This window comes from Myodes glareolus, chromosome 16 (genome assembly GCF_982192425.1).
Source record: "Myodes glareolus chromosome 16, mMyoGla1.1, whole genome shotgun sequence".
Classification (NCBI taxonomy): domain Eukaryota; kingdom Metazoa; phylum Chordata; class Mammalia; order Rodentia; family Cricetidae; genus Myodes; species Myodes glareolus.
The window spans coordinates 14,364,620-14,377,883 of record NC_142041.1 but is presented as its reverse complement, the minus strand read 5'-3'; the positions used below and the strand labels follow the sequence as shown (position 1 = coordinate 14,377,883).

General features: G+C 47.8%; 1 protein-coding gene across 6 annotated transcripts in view; it reads left to right on the top strand.

The window, feature by feature from the left end:
* Positions 1 to 1,629: 1,629 nt before the first annotated feature.
* Rgs20 (regulator of G protein signaling 20) overlaps positions 1,630 to 13,264 on the top strand; it is a 68,373-nt gene continuing 56,738 nt past the window's right edge. Inside the window, exon 1 of one of the 6 annotated variants that reach the window (XM_085677065.2) lies at positions 1,630 to 1,788. In XM_085677065.2, coding sequence (XP_085533191.1) covers positions 1,681 to 1,788 — 108 coding nt within the window. In that variant the 5' untranslated portion in view covers positions 1,630 to 1,680. Of the gene's footprint in view, positions 1,789 to 2,245; positions 2,408 to 2,915; positions 3,126 to 3,723; positions 3,830 to 4,212; positions 4,370 to 13,264 lie in introns of those variants that run through there. The other 5 variants (XM_048420569.3, XM_048420568.3, XM_048420570.3 and 2 more) reach the window with 5 other exon arrangements.

The following is a 13,264-nucleotide window of genomic DNA, read 5'->3' as shown; positions in this document are numbered from 1 at the left end:
AAAAATTTTTGAGAAATAGTTCTTTTGGCAATCCTACTGTACATATTCTCTTCTTCTCTCTCTTCTTTCCTCACCACTTTTCCCTCCTTCCCCTCCTTCCCCCCTCCTCCTTCCCCTCTTCCTACTCCTCCCTTCCTCTCATCCTCCCTTCTCTCCTCTTGGATCCTCCTCTTCTTTGAGAAAGATTCCCAGGTTCTCAAGTAGTTTACATTGACTTCAAATTGACTAAGTTGAGGATGAGTTTGCCTCCACAAACCTCTCCACCTCCTCAGTGCTGGGATTCCTGACATAGGGGCAGTTTTGCTATGCTGAATTAGGGCTAGGTAAGCATGCTAGGTAAGCAACCTACCAAGTGAGCTACATCCCCAGCCTTAGCTGCTGTACATCTTAATTCTCCTAAGGCATGAATAGTAAAAGTTTAAAGATTCTGTAAAACAAACAAACAAAACAGAACAAAGATCTCTCTGTACTCTTCACACAATCCTGGCTGTCCTGAAACTCACTTATATAGACCAGGCTGGCCTTGAACTCACAGATTTGCCTGTCCAAGTGCTGGGATTAAAATCATGAGCCACCACCCCCAGCTAAAAGAACTTTTTAAAGACTAACTTCATTCTTTCATTTTCACAAAAGAAGTAGATAAATTCTAAAGTTCCCATCCCACAGTTGGGGGTTGTTAGTGGAGAGGCTATTTCTAGGACCCTGTGCTCCTGACTACTACATGAAACATGCCCACGAATGATTTCTTTTAACTACCCATGGGGTAGTTACTCTCTTAAAGTCTCCTAGAAACACGTAGAAAGCGGAAGAAGTCTGAAGATGGAGTTCAGAAACAAGTTCTGCTGTAAGAAGGCTTATAAAACCCTGGTCTCCTCCACTCCATTGAACGCTTAGGTCAAGTTGGCCAGTCCCTTCTCCCCACAGCCCAATGTGGGTCTGGCATCCATCAGCCACCAGCATCTCCCATTCACGACTCACTTAAAAGCTACCCCAGTAGGGCATGGTAATCGAGTGAGTGCCTAGTCACTACCTCAAATGGGTAGTAGGATAAGGACAGGGAGAGAAAGGAAGAAGTGCAAAAACGAATAGATGTAAACACAAACCTTACACAGGCACGCCATGTTGAAAGTGCATACAGATCCCACGGGGTTGTTAAGGAGCAGGTTCTGATGACCCGAGGCGGGGTTAGGGACAGAAATTTTGCATTTTTGTGGAGCAGCTGGGTATTGGGTATTGGTAATGGCTGTTCTTCTAGGGACCACAACCTTGAACAGCATCGTTTTAGGAAAGAAGTGAAGGGAGAGTCTAACCCCGCGCTTTTCCTTTTGCTTTCATCCACCTCCTCTTACACCCCCAAAGTAAAGTCTCAAAAAACTTCAGCAAGAGGTCTCACGTGTGTGACAAGACCCTAATGATTTGCTGCGTTTGTTTCTCTCGTTCCCCCACACCCTTTTTGCCGTCCGTCCTGCTCAGCTCCCAGACTCTCCAGCCTTCCCGACGCTGCTCCACCACCTTTCTAGCCTGCCCTGCAGCTTCACGCGATTCTTCTCGGATCTTCTGCGGCGACCCCCTCCCGCGACTGGCCCGCGACTCTGGGACTGCTCCCCGCAGCTTCCGGCCTGGCCGGCCGCCTGGTTCTCTCCAGTGCCCCACCGCCTCCTGCTCCTACTCGCGGCCTCAATGGCACTTCCAGGTCGACCTCCGAGGAGTCGTCGTCTGAAACTGGCAAATCTAAACCCAGAGCCCAGAGAAGAGGACGCCTGCACTGGGAAGAGTTCGCCGGAGTCTGTGAGTATTGGGGACTCCACCAAATCTATCCTCGGCCTCCCGCGGCCCCAGCCTTGCCCGCTCGTTCCAACCCCGTCGGCACAAGGCTGGGCACACTGGGCTCCCTGACACTCCCACATCCGCGGAGGCACTAGAAGCTTCTTTCTCCGAAGCCATTCATTCCCGCTCTGCGTTTCCTAGAAGCGAGAGCCTCCGAGGATCTTTTCCAACTGCGGTTGCAGCTCTGAGCCTCCCAGAGCATCCGAGCACGTCGCCACCGCCCGCAGCTGAGTTGGCGCTCCCACTCCTCCGCCTCTCTGCCTCTGCGGGAGAGGGAGGAAATGACGTGACGTTATTTTTGTGTCAGGTCACTTTGCCGCCACAGTTTAGCCCTCCGAGCTCAGGCGCATTGCCCCAGGGCCCACTCCAAGGTTCCCTTCGAGCCGCGGCGACCCGGGCGCTGGGAGTCCAGAGAGCTAGGCGCCAGGTGGCGCGGCCTAGCTCCACTTCTGAGTCCTATAAGAAAGGGGACTGCCGAGGGACTGCGTGGGACCGCGGTCCAGGCTTAGGTTTTCCAGCACAATATCTTGCCATGCCAGTCGTCGGGTGGGGCCATCCGAGTCTGGCTGACCCAGACCAGGTGGGACCACCGTCGGGGGGGGGGGCGAGGAATTGGAGCTAGAGGTTGCACCAACCGAGTTGGGAGTAGAGGTCAGTGTGGCTGGCGCTCGGGGCAGCGGCGACAGTGGTATCTTCAGGAATTGTCTTGCAGAGGAGGGGAGGTCACAGGCGCGACCCAGGGTACAGAGCACCAGCTTCTCTCACACTTCTCTACCCCATCCCTGCGCTGGCCCCCCAGCCTCTCTTCATTCACAGGGTCCCAGCACTCAGTCACTCCTTCTGGATAGGCCCGCGCAAGCTAAGGCCAGGGAATAAAGGGAGAGGGCTTTGAAGGAATCCTCAAAACTCCCTCCGTGCCGCACCCACTCTTTTGGTGCTACAGGAGTAGAGGAGCCTAGGTCGGGGATCCTCTAGCTCGCGTTTGGGACTTAGTGCCGGCAGCCTCCGAGTGCTGCGCGACACCGCCGGTAGGAGGCGAGCCCGGGAATGCCCAGCCCTAGGAAAGCCTGTGTGGAGGCGGAGAGGAGGGAAGAGTAGGAAGAAAGAAGAGCTCAACAGCTTAGACTCAGAGACACAGGAAAGGGCGGGAGGCAGGGAGGCAGGGAGCCAGCGCCCGCGGAGTAGCAACCGCGCTCACAAGTGTTAGAAAACTAAGGCACTCTGGACGCATGCGCACGGCCAACGGAGGCCAGAGGGCCCAAGCTTCCCCTCCTGCTAGTCCTGTGGAGCCTAGCTTGGTAAGAACCCCACGTCCTCTCCTTTTTCCCAGACTCTCCCCAGAAGCCCTGGACCCAGCAGTGGAAGGAAACCCGAGGGTGGGCTCGTTCGAGGGACTTGGGGCACCAGTCCCTTCTTGCTCGGTGGTGGAAGCCCCAGCGAGTCATCTTCCCCTGAGTTAGTCAATGACTGTAACAAGTGGGTGGTGGGTTAGAGGAATGGCAATGTCTGAAGGAGGGCTCCAACCATCGTGAACAATTATTATTCGATGGTCCCGGGTCTGAGACTCAGAGCCGGACGAGAAATGTCGTTAAGGTCTAAAGTGCATTTTGGCCACGCCAAGCACTTTGGGAAAACCCAAGCGCTCTCACTGAGTTGGGGGAAGGATGCGCCCGGGGCGAGCAGTTTGAGCGCAGGTGGGAAGGAGGTGGCACTCCGGGGAACACACCACCTCCCTTTCGGAGAAGCGCAACCCAGGCGAGCCGGCAGAGCTGGGATCGAAGTGGTCGCTCAAACCGCACCCCGAGCGCGGGGGTCTGCATGCACCTGGCAGCAGAGCAGACACAACAGTTGCTTAAGGGACAGGCTCTGGGGGCTTTTCCTTAGCAGGCCGGGCGGCTAGATTCTCCACAGTCGGAGGGGCGTTCCCGACGTTGGAATCAACCGGGGCACCCAGTCTGAGGCGACTGAAGGTACGGGTGGGAAGCCGAGAGGCTGCGAGGAGGTGAGCGATGGGGAGTTGGGTCTTTGTACGCCGGTGCCCTGGGCCTTGGGAGCACTGGGTTGGCAGACAGCTCCCCGGGACAAGGGTGGGCTCCTTCGGAGATCTGGGTGCATGTGGCTATCCTCACCCACTGCTTCAGAGGAGTGGGTAAATGAGAGGCCTCGGAAAAGGCGGAGCGCGGGGGCGGGGTGGATCTTCGGGGAGAGGTTTGACTGTGCTTCAGGATTTCCACACACAGGGAGTGGGCGACCGGAGGAGGGTGCTGGGGAGGGGTGTGCCGGCACTGCGATCTACCCACACGCGAAGCTGGAGGTGGGGCGCTGAGAGAGGTGGCTCTCTCGGGCTGGGATGGGTCCGGAGCTTCCCGAATTCTGCAAGAAACCATGGGAACTTGGGCGAGAGGAGCTAGCGACACACACACGCAGCCCAGCTGCTGGTGGACACGGGGCGAAGCGTGTTTGGGGACCGAGCTGAGATTCCGGAGCTAGCATCTCTGCCTCTGCGCCCCCAGGCGGTGAACAGAGCCAGGGCGCATAGAAGGTGAGGTGCAGGGTTGCTGTCCTGAAGGAGAGTGAGGGAAAGGAAATCTCTGTTCCTTTCCAGAGACTTTGGTGAAGGCTTATCGCTGTCCTTGGCTTTCCGACTTCACAACCATAGAGTTATCCGGCTGGGGCTTAGCGGCCAGTCGCCACAGCAGTCAGTGCTCTCGGTGCTGGCGATAGCCCCTAGGTTATTGGGCTGCAAATAACTCCGGAAATGTGGGCGGTGGGGAGCTCCAGCGTCAATCACTTCTCACCACCACCTCTGCTTGGTCATTCCCTACCCTTCCTCAGAGGCGCTGGTGACTAGGCTCCCAAAAGGCTCACTTTCAATTGCTTCTGTTACCAAGCAAACGTCCATATTCACTGAACTGCCTGACTTCCTCAAGGACAATTTGCTAAAATGACACTCACCTTTAAGTCCTTTAAGTGCATCGGAACAGTTCTAACACACACTATTTACAGATTTTGTTTATAGTTGCCCCAAACCTAGTTTTTAATACGGTTCCATCCCGTTTATCTTCTGTTCGTTGATCTGCATCTTTTGTTACCTTAATCAGCAAAGACTTGAAGAGCTCTTCCTGCAGTCTATTGTCTGTACTCTCAAATTCCGACCAGGCTGTGTGACTTTAAAGAGGTTACTTCATCTCTCTGTGCTTTAGTTTATCATCTGTAAAAGAGGGAGTGGCCTACCTCTGATGAATTAATACAGTACAATTTCCGGGCTCATGCTATGCAAAAACTGTTCCTAGGTCTGGAGAGATGGCTCATAGGTTTAAGAGAATGTGCAGTTCGCGTAGTGGTCCTAAATTCAGCTCCCCGCACCGTGCTGGCTGCTCCCAACAACCTGTAACCCTAGTTCTAGGGGATCTAGCATCCTCTTCTTACCTCAGCAGGCCCTGGGCACAGTTGTGGTGTACCCACATACATAGTCATAAAATACAAAAGAAATCTTTGTTAAAAAGCTATTCATACTGTTACTATATCGATGGGACATTGGCTTAGTGAAGTGCAAGACTCTAAAGACATATGAACATATGGGTATGTCTGTATCACTAGCCCCATCTCTCCGAGGCTCAGAAAGAAAACCAGAAGCTTTGAGAGCAAGAGGGCTACATATTGTCCTAGGAAGAAAGGAAGGAAGGAAGGCAGGAAGGAAGGAAGGAAGGAAGGAAGGAAGGAAGGAAGGAAGGAAGGAAGGAAGAGAAAGGGAAGAAAGAAGAAATATAAAGACCAGGAACAGGATGTCTGTTTTTGTACTCTATAAAGAGTATGTTTACACACTGAAATGGGAGTTCCTTGTCAAAACCAGGAAGCAGTAAATGTTTTCTCTCAACATCTAAATTTAAATACAATTACTTTCTCTCTCACATGGACCCTTTCATTATGCATAATTATGAGATATTTGCATATAAATGTCAAACAGCATTTTAAAAGAAATTTAATGTTTAAAAAAAGAGTTGGGTTTGGTGAAATGTTCGAGCGGGTAAAGGTAGTTACTATACAAGTCCAAGGACCTGAGTTTAAGCCCAGGAACCCAAGAACACACGTAAGGCAGAAAGGAGAGAGGTGACTGCACAGACGTGTCCTCTGACCTCCATCCACATGGGCCATGTCTTGAGCCCATATACTACATACAAAAAAAAAACCCAATAGCAACAAATAAATATTTTAAAGAGTTGGGTTTATGGGGGGCAACCATATCTCAGCTGGTAGAACACTTGCCTAAATGCACAAAACCCTGTGTTCCAACCCCAGCACCAAGGAAACACAGTGGTATCCATGTAGGTAGTCCCAGCTCATTGGAGATATAGGCAGGAAGACCAGAAGTTCAGGTCGTTCTCAGCTACATAGCAAGTTCAAACCCACCCTAGGCTGCATGAGACCTTGCCTCCAACAAACAGAAAAAGAGTTCATTTTGTTAAACATGTACACATTTAGAACTTACACAGTAAATCATGGTATTTACAAAACATCCAATATTGTCACTGAAATTAGGTACTTAGCCTTTTTTTTAAATATTTTTCTTTGTGGTTTTTGTCTTTTTTTAAAGATTTATTTATTGTGTATACGGTATTCTGCCTGCGTGCATGTTTGCAGGACAGAAAGAGCACCAGATCTCATTACAGATGGTTGGAAGCCACCATGTGGTTGCTGGGAATTGAAATCAGTATCTTTTTTTAAAAAAAAAAAAAAAACTTTATTTAACTTTATTTTATGCGCATTGGTATAATGATGTCAGATTCTCTTGAACTGGAGCTGCAGACAGTTGCGAGCTGCCATGTGGGTGCTGGGAATTGAGCCCGGGTTCTCTGGAGGAGCAGTCAGTGCTCTTAACCACTGAGCCATCTCACCAGCCCCTGAACTCAGTATCTTTTTAGAAGAGCAGGCAGTGCTCTTATCCACTGAGCCATCTCTCCAGCCTGATACTTAGCCTTTTATGTAAGAAAGTTTGGAGACTTACTGTAGAAACTAGACATCTTAACTTTTTGTAGGATAGTAAAACTTCACCACATACCCATATTTCTCATATAAAAATATGGGATTATGATAATCTAGTTACTTACTCTGCCTTCTTCATTTTACAAGCAAGGACACGTTCAGAGACTTTAGGGTCTTGGCTACTGAGGGGCTGAAGGGCGATCAAGATTCTGACTCGTCATAGTTCTCACGAACGACATTGAGGATTGGTGACTCCTTTCACAAACAAGAGGCTAGGGCGAATATAGAAGGATAAACACAGATGTATGTGTTAGCTTCAACATCAAGAAATACCAGCCTTTGTTGTCCTGGTACTTGATATTATAAAGACATGACCACAAAGGTCGCAGATCAAGCAGAAGTCAAGCCAGCACAGAATTAAGGCCCCACCAGGGATGCATTTACCTGTATGTTCTATGAATCCTTTTGAGCAGTTTTATATTAAAAATCATTTCAAGCTTTTCTTGCATTTTAAAAATCTCTTTCCTGCTGGTCTGAAGGTCATTTCCAGGAGAGAGTCTTTTAGGGAAAGCCTTTAAAATTACACAGGAGATTTTTATTCTCTCCGATGTTGCAGACGAGAAAGTGATGGAGAAAACCCTGCCTATTTGAATGCAGTAACTTAGCTAGTGATGTCGGATGTCAGTTCTTAAAATCCCACTGTGTGTTCCTACCTCTGTATTCGTGTCTGTATTTCTTTGGAGCCATAGTCACTGGTGGTGAGGAGGATGTGAAGCGAAGCTTAAAGAGGCTGCTCACAGGAACAGCTGAGCGGCTACGTGGTGGTGTCTTCTCTTACAAAGCTATTGTAAGGAACAGGGTGTTTTCTGGGGAAGGTATTTCTAGGAATTGTGCCTGCATCCTTGAAGAAGGAGACCATGGTTCTTTCTGGTGTGTGAGCTGGATAGGTGTGTTGCCCTTGACTTGGCGTCATAGGAGGCCGGTATGTTCTTAGACATGTAGGGCATGAAGCAGGAGGGATTTTCTAGCATGCTCCTAAGCCACTTCCACAGAAATGAATTTTGAAGTGGTATGTGTCAGTCAAGTCAGGTCACAGTGTGATTATTGTGTGAATCACTGTCCAAGTGGAAATCTAAAGTATGGTTTTTGGGGGGTACCACCGGGTGACTCACTATGTGAGCTTCTATTCAAGTAAGCACCGGGCCGTTCGGCAGCTAATAGATTCACTCTGAGTCACGGTTTAGCATTCAGTACAAGTATGAGTCACTGACTACCAGCACTGTCTGAGATGGTCCCTGAATGCTATCCTGAGCTGAGAGTCTGAGGGTTTAGGTGTGGCTGCAGGGGTAAGTCGGTCCTAGGACAAGTGAATGGGCTCTGGCAGGGGCCATTCACAAACAACTTTGAAGACCCTCTAGTTGGAATGCTCAAGGTGATATAGTCCATTACTAGGAATTCACAGAATAGATTGCCTTAATTCCGGTCTGCTTATTTGATTGGATTTGTCCTGGGAAATCATCTGTGGAATAAGAGTAAGGCACTTCATTGTCCCAGCGGCGCTATTTCGCCTGAGTTCTCTCTCAAGTTATTAAAGTCAGCTGACTGTTCTTATTTGTAGGATAATTAATTTAACTCTAAATTTTAAAAATCCTTTTAAATCTATATTACTATTTGCAGTAAGACCAAGGTATCCGATGCAAAACTACACAGCGATTTGACTTGATGAGGAGCCGGGCCTTGTATTTCTTTCTCTAACAGTGGGAAAACAGAGGGACCTGACTTGTCTTTGTTCACATCCCTGAGTGAAAAGCTCAGAGCTACATCACACATCTTACACTGCTGTGTCAAGGATAACAATGTCTGGCTGACACTGTATCTGCACACACGCACATATGTGTGTGTGTGGAGTGGTGGGTGCTCGTGTGCATCTATGCATGTGTGTGTTGTGTATGTGCGAACCCTTGAACATGCACATACATTCATGCTTGGGATGAAATGCAAGGCCTCAAATGGATTCAGTTGTGATCATCACTAAACTGTATCTAGCCCCAAATATGAAACACATGTAGTTCCTTTAGGGTCGTATGGCCAGATACAAAGACAAAAGAAATGATCGCATTCCTTTCTAACCCTATAAATAACTGGTAACTGATAGTTGGGTGATAATGAAATTTAATGAAATAGAAGATTAGTTAATTTCTATAAAAGTTCTGCTATAATTAGTGATGAAAAAAACAAGATCAGACTAGTGTTTAGAAGCACGGCTAAGGGGCTAGCAAGTTAGTGCAGTGGTAGGGCATTCTTCTAGCTAGTGTACGGCTCTGGGTTTGATTTCCAACACAAAAAATTATGAGCATGCATGTGTATTTTCTTTATTCATCCTACTTGGGTTTTTTAAAAAGCAGAATCTAAGGTTTTTCTTCCTCAAGTTCTGGTGTCCTGAGTATTGGGATTACAGGCCTGTAGCGTTATGCCCAACTTCTGTACTTTCTAATGCTTACAGAGAAGTTTAGCCCCACAAGCTGTGTGAGTTACCCTTTTCGGGAAGAAAGGGGTGTTCACCTGATACATAGGTGTGCCATCGTCTAATTGCCATGTAGGTCAGGGCTCCCAACCTCAGGACTCCCTGCATTGCCAATAGCTGCTTTCTGTGAAGGACTTTTCATTGGGATTATAACATTCCCAACCTCTACCCTAGTGTCCAGAGTCCTCCTAGACATGACTATCAAAAACATCTCTAGGCATCGCTAGGTTTCCCTAGGGGTTGGCAAGAAATCTCCCCTGCTCAAAATCAAAATATAGAATACTTCAGTCCCCCACACCACACGTTAGGATGCCATCTTGCTTTTGTTAAGTATTTTTCCTTAAACAACCAAACTCTCCACCAATGCAATAATTCCAGTCAGACCAAATTAAAAGACACTCATGTTTAATGGCTGCCAGCATTCCCAGGTGTCCCCTAGGGGAACACAGAGAAGGGAACAGAGATCTGAAAGACCACGTGTTCATTCTCCGGGGGACATTAGTTTAAACAGCCTGTGGGAGTGGTCTTGACCTTCCCTGGGGCGGGGTCACCATTTGGCGGGCTTTCTCGGAGTTGGTGTTTGGACTGAGGCAACACCCAGAGAAGAGAGATTTGAAATGGAACTTTCTGCCCAACATCCCAAAACTGGGTGCCTGGGGGCTGGGGTGAGGCCCCCTAACTAAACAGCTTTCTCCAAGTCTGTGTTCCTACAGCTAACCAACTTTCATAACTTCTTATGTCAGTTATGCTGAATTCTGAACTTCATAAGGAAATTCAAAATAATCAACTATGAAAAGTTCATAATCTCTGCATCTGCTTTGCCTTGCGTTTTTGAGATTCCCTCATTATCTGGATTGTTGTTCTTCAGCGCCAGGCAGTGTTCCTTGTGGTACTACCCCTGTGGATTGGTTCATTCCCCTACAGGGTGCTGGGGGTGTTTCTAGTGTGGGGCCACCTAGAGTGGTAATGACAGGCACACTCTCACCCATGCCTGTTGGAGGCTGTATGAGCAGGGGTGAGATGGCTAGGTGATAGGTCCAGGATATGTAGAGCTTAGTGGATATGTCAGACTGTGACAAACTCCAAATTATTAACATTCCCACCAGCAACATATGTCTTGTTTGACAACCTCATTGTGCCGGGTGCCATTTGCTTGTCTCCTGTTAGTCATAGCTGTACAGTACCACCTCATTGTGGCTTTCTCTCATCTTCCTGTGATTACTAATGACACTGACTATCTTTTTATACCTTTTGACCGTCTGGATCACGCCGATTGAAAATTATCCCTTAAAATCTTGCTCACTTTTGTGTACCATCTATTGTTATTGTCATTATTACTGTGTAGGAGTTCTTTGTGTATTCCACAGGTGTCTTTCAAAAAAAAAAAAAGTATGTCTATGTTTGTGTGGATGTCTGGTTCTCTAGTCCAAAGTTTTAAAGTCTTTGGATTCCCAAAACCAACACGGTCACATTCTTCACAGCAGCAGCCCACTCTCTGGTGCCAGCGTCTTCTGTCACTATGATAAACACCATGGCCAAGGCTACTTACGGAAGACTCAGCTCATTTTGGCTTATGGAGCCACAGGTACAAGAACCCATCCTAGCAGAGAGGCATGGCGTCTAGTGTCAGTTACGGTGGCAGGAGCGGGAAGCTGAGAGCTCAGGTCTTCAAATGCAAGCACAGAAACCGAGGCAGGAAGGGTAGAGGGAAAGCAAGGCCTGTCCTCAGTGACTTGCTTCCTCCAGCAAGGCGGTCCCCCTCCCCAAACTTTGCAAAACAAGTCCATCAACTGGAAAACAAGTGTTCTAGTTCCTGAACCTCTGGGAGACATTCCCATGCACACCACCGCAGTAGCTTTGTTGGTAGGGTGCTGGCCGGAGCATGCCGGAAACCTTGCTTCAGTTTGAGTATTTTCTGTTTAACTGTGATTTGGTTTACTATCTTCTGTTAGTCCTAATCTGCGAAACCAAACAGCAATTTATTAGTTTCAGAAATCATATTATTCTACATTAACTATAGTGTATCCACTGGATAGGTTTATGCAAATTTCCTTGGCGAAATTAATCTTTTCATCAGGCCTATCAATTTAATTTTTGACTACTAAAATTTAATATTATGATTACCTATGTATCTAAATCTATTGTTTTTCTTTTTTCTTTTCTTTTCTTTTTTTTTTTTTGTTGGTTGTATTCTTTTGTCCCTAGTAACATTCCCCCTCCCCCTCCCGCAGAGGACTATCTAATATCAGAATAAGGAACTGATGATTTCAGGCCTAAAAGACTTTAGTGGGCTGAGTCTGCTTTCAGTTTTAATAAACTGTGGCTTACCTCTGCTCATTCCTTTCCCTTGAGTTTTCTCCTGGGCTTTGTATCAAGAGCCAAGTACGAAAATGGGTCTCACCGCAGCGATTTGCAGCTGTGTTCTTTCTGTCTCCCTCCTGTGTGGCTTCTACGCACGTGACATATGCCTGAGCACGCAGCTGAGGGTCTGGGGGAGGTTTGCGGTTGAAGGGTACTTGTTCTTCCACGCAAGACTAGAATTGGTCAGAGGGAAGAAGACACCCTACTCTCCTTCGGGGAGTCCTCGGTCTAGGGAAGGTTACTTGCTTTAACTATCGTTGCTTCTGTAGAACACTCCACTCCCCCAGAAGTGGAATGTTAGTCCTTCACCTGGTTTCCAGGTTGTTGTGTGAGAAAAGCATCACCTTTGTCCTACTGATACCTTTTTTGTTTTGTTTTGTTTTTTTAGTTTTTTGTTTTGGTTTGGTTTGGTTTTGGTTTTTCGAGACAGGGTGTCTCTGAAGCTTTTTGGAGCCTGTCCTGGAACTAGCTCTTGTAGACCAGGCTGGCCTCGAACTCACAGAGATCCGCCTGCCTCTGCCTCCCGAGTGCTGGGATTAAAGGCATGCGCCACCAATGCCTGGCTCCTACGATGCTTTTTAGCTGTTTCTTTTTTTGTTTCCTGACTTGGAGTTACATTTTTAATTTAATTTAATTTAATTTAATTTGGTTTTTCAAGACAGGATTTCTCTGTGTGTAATCGTGACTGTCCTAGAACTCACTTCTCAGACCAGACTGGCCATGACCTCACAGAGTTCCACCTGCCTCTGCCTCCTGAGTGCCGAATTAAAGGTGTGCGCCACCGCTACTCAGCTACATTACATTTTTGTCTTTCTATTATATCACTTGTTTTGTGTGGAACTGAGAAAATGCATACTGTTGTTGTTCAAAGACGGCATGTTCCCCGGCAGGCTCGCAGAGCAGCCCTAGTCCGACAAGGACGACTGGGGGTCCCTGCAAGGTCCCCAGGGTGGCAGGCTGGTCCCGCCATGTGGCCGGAGAGTCAGGGTACAGCGGATAAAAGGCTCACAGGACATAGTAAATAGACGTCTGTAAGGCTAAGCATAAGGGTAAACATTTATTACTTAAAGAAGAAGGAGAGAAAGAAAGGCAGAAATAGAAAAGAGGACAGAGAGAGGAAAAACACATGTGCACACGCCAGGAGAGAGAGAGAGAGAGAGAGAGAGAGAGAGAGAGAGAGAGAGAGAGAGAGAGAGAGACAGAAGAGAAAGAGTTAAGGTGGCGACGAGGGAGGTCAGAAGTGGCTGGGAGTGGACGTGGCTTGCCCTTAAAGGGACCAGAGCCAAAGGAATAACACATACGACATATTTATAATTATAGCTGATAAATTGTGAATCCCTGGTTAATGGGAATCTGCTACCACCAATGTAATAAACCCATTAAACTGCATTAATAAAGCCAGGTTTAATCTGAGCAAAGCACTCCAGGGTGACCTTCAGGAGGATACAAGAGGCATCACAGGGCAAATATGGCGATTTGGTCTTAAGTAGCCTATAAGCATGGTCTTGAACAGTCCCAAGGAGGGGTTGACTTTGGATGGCTTTCTCAGGGGCGGAGTTTGAAGAGGGC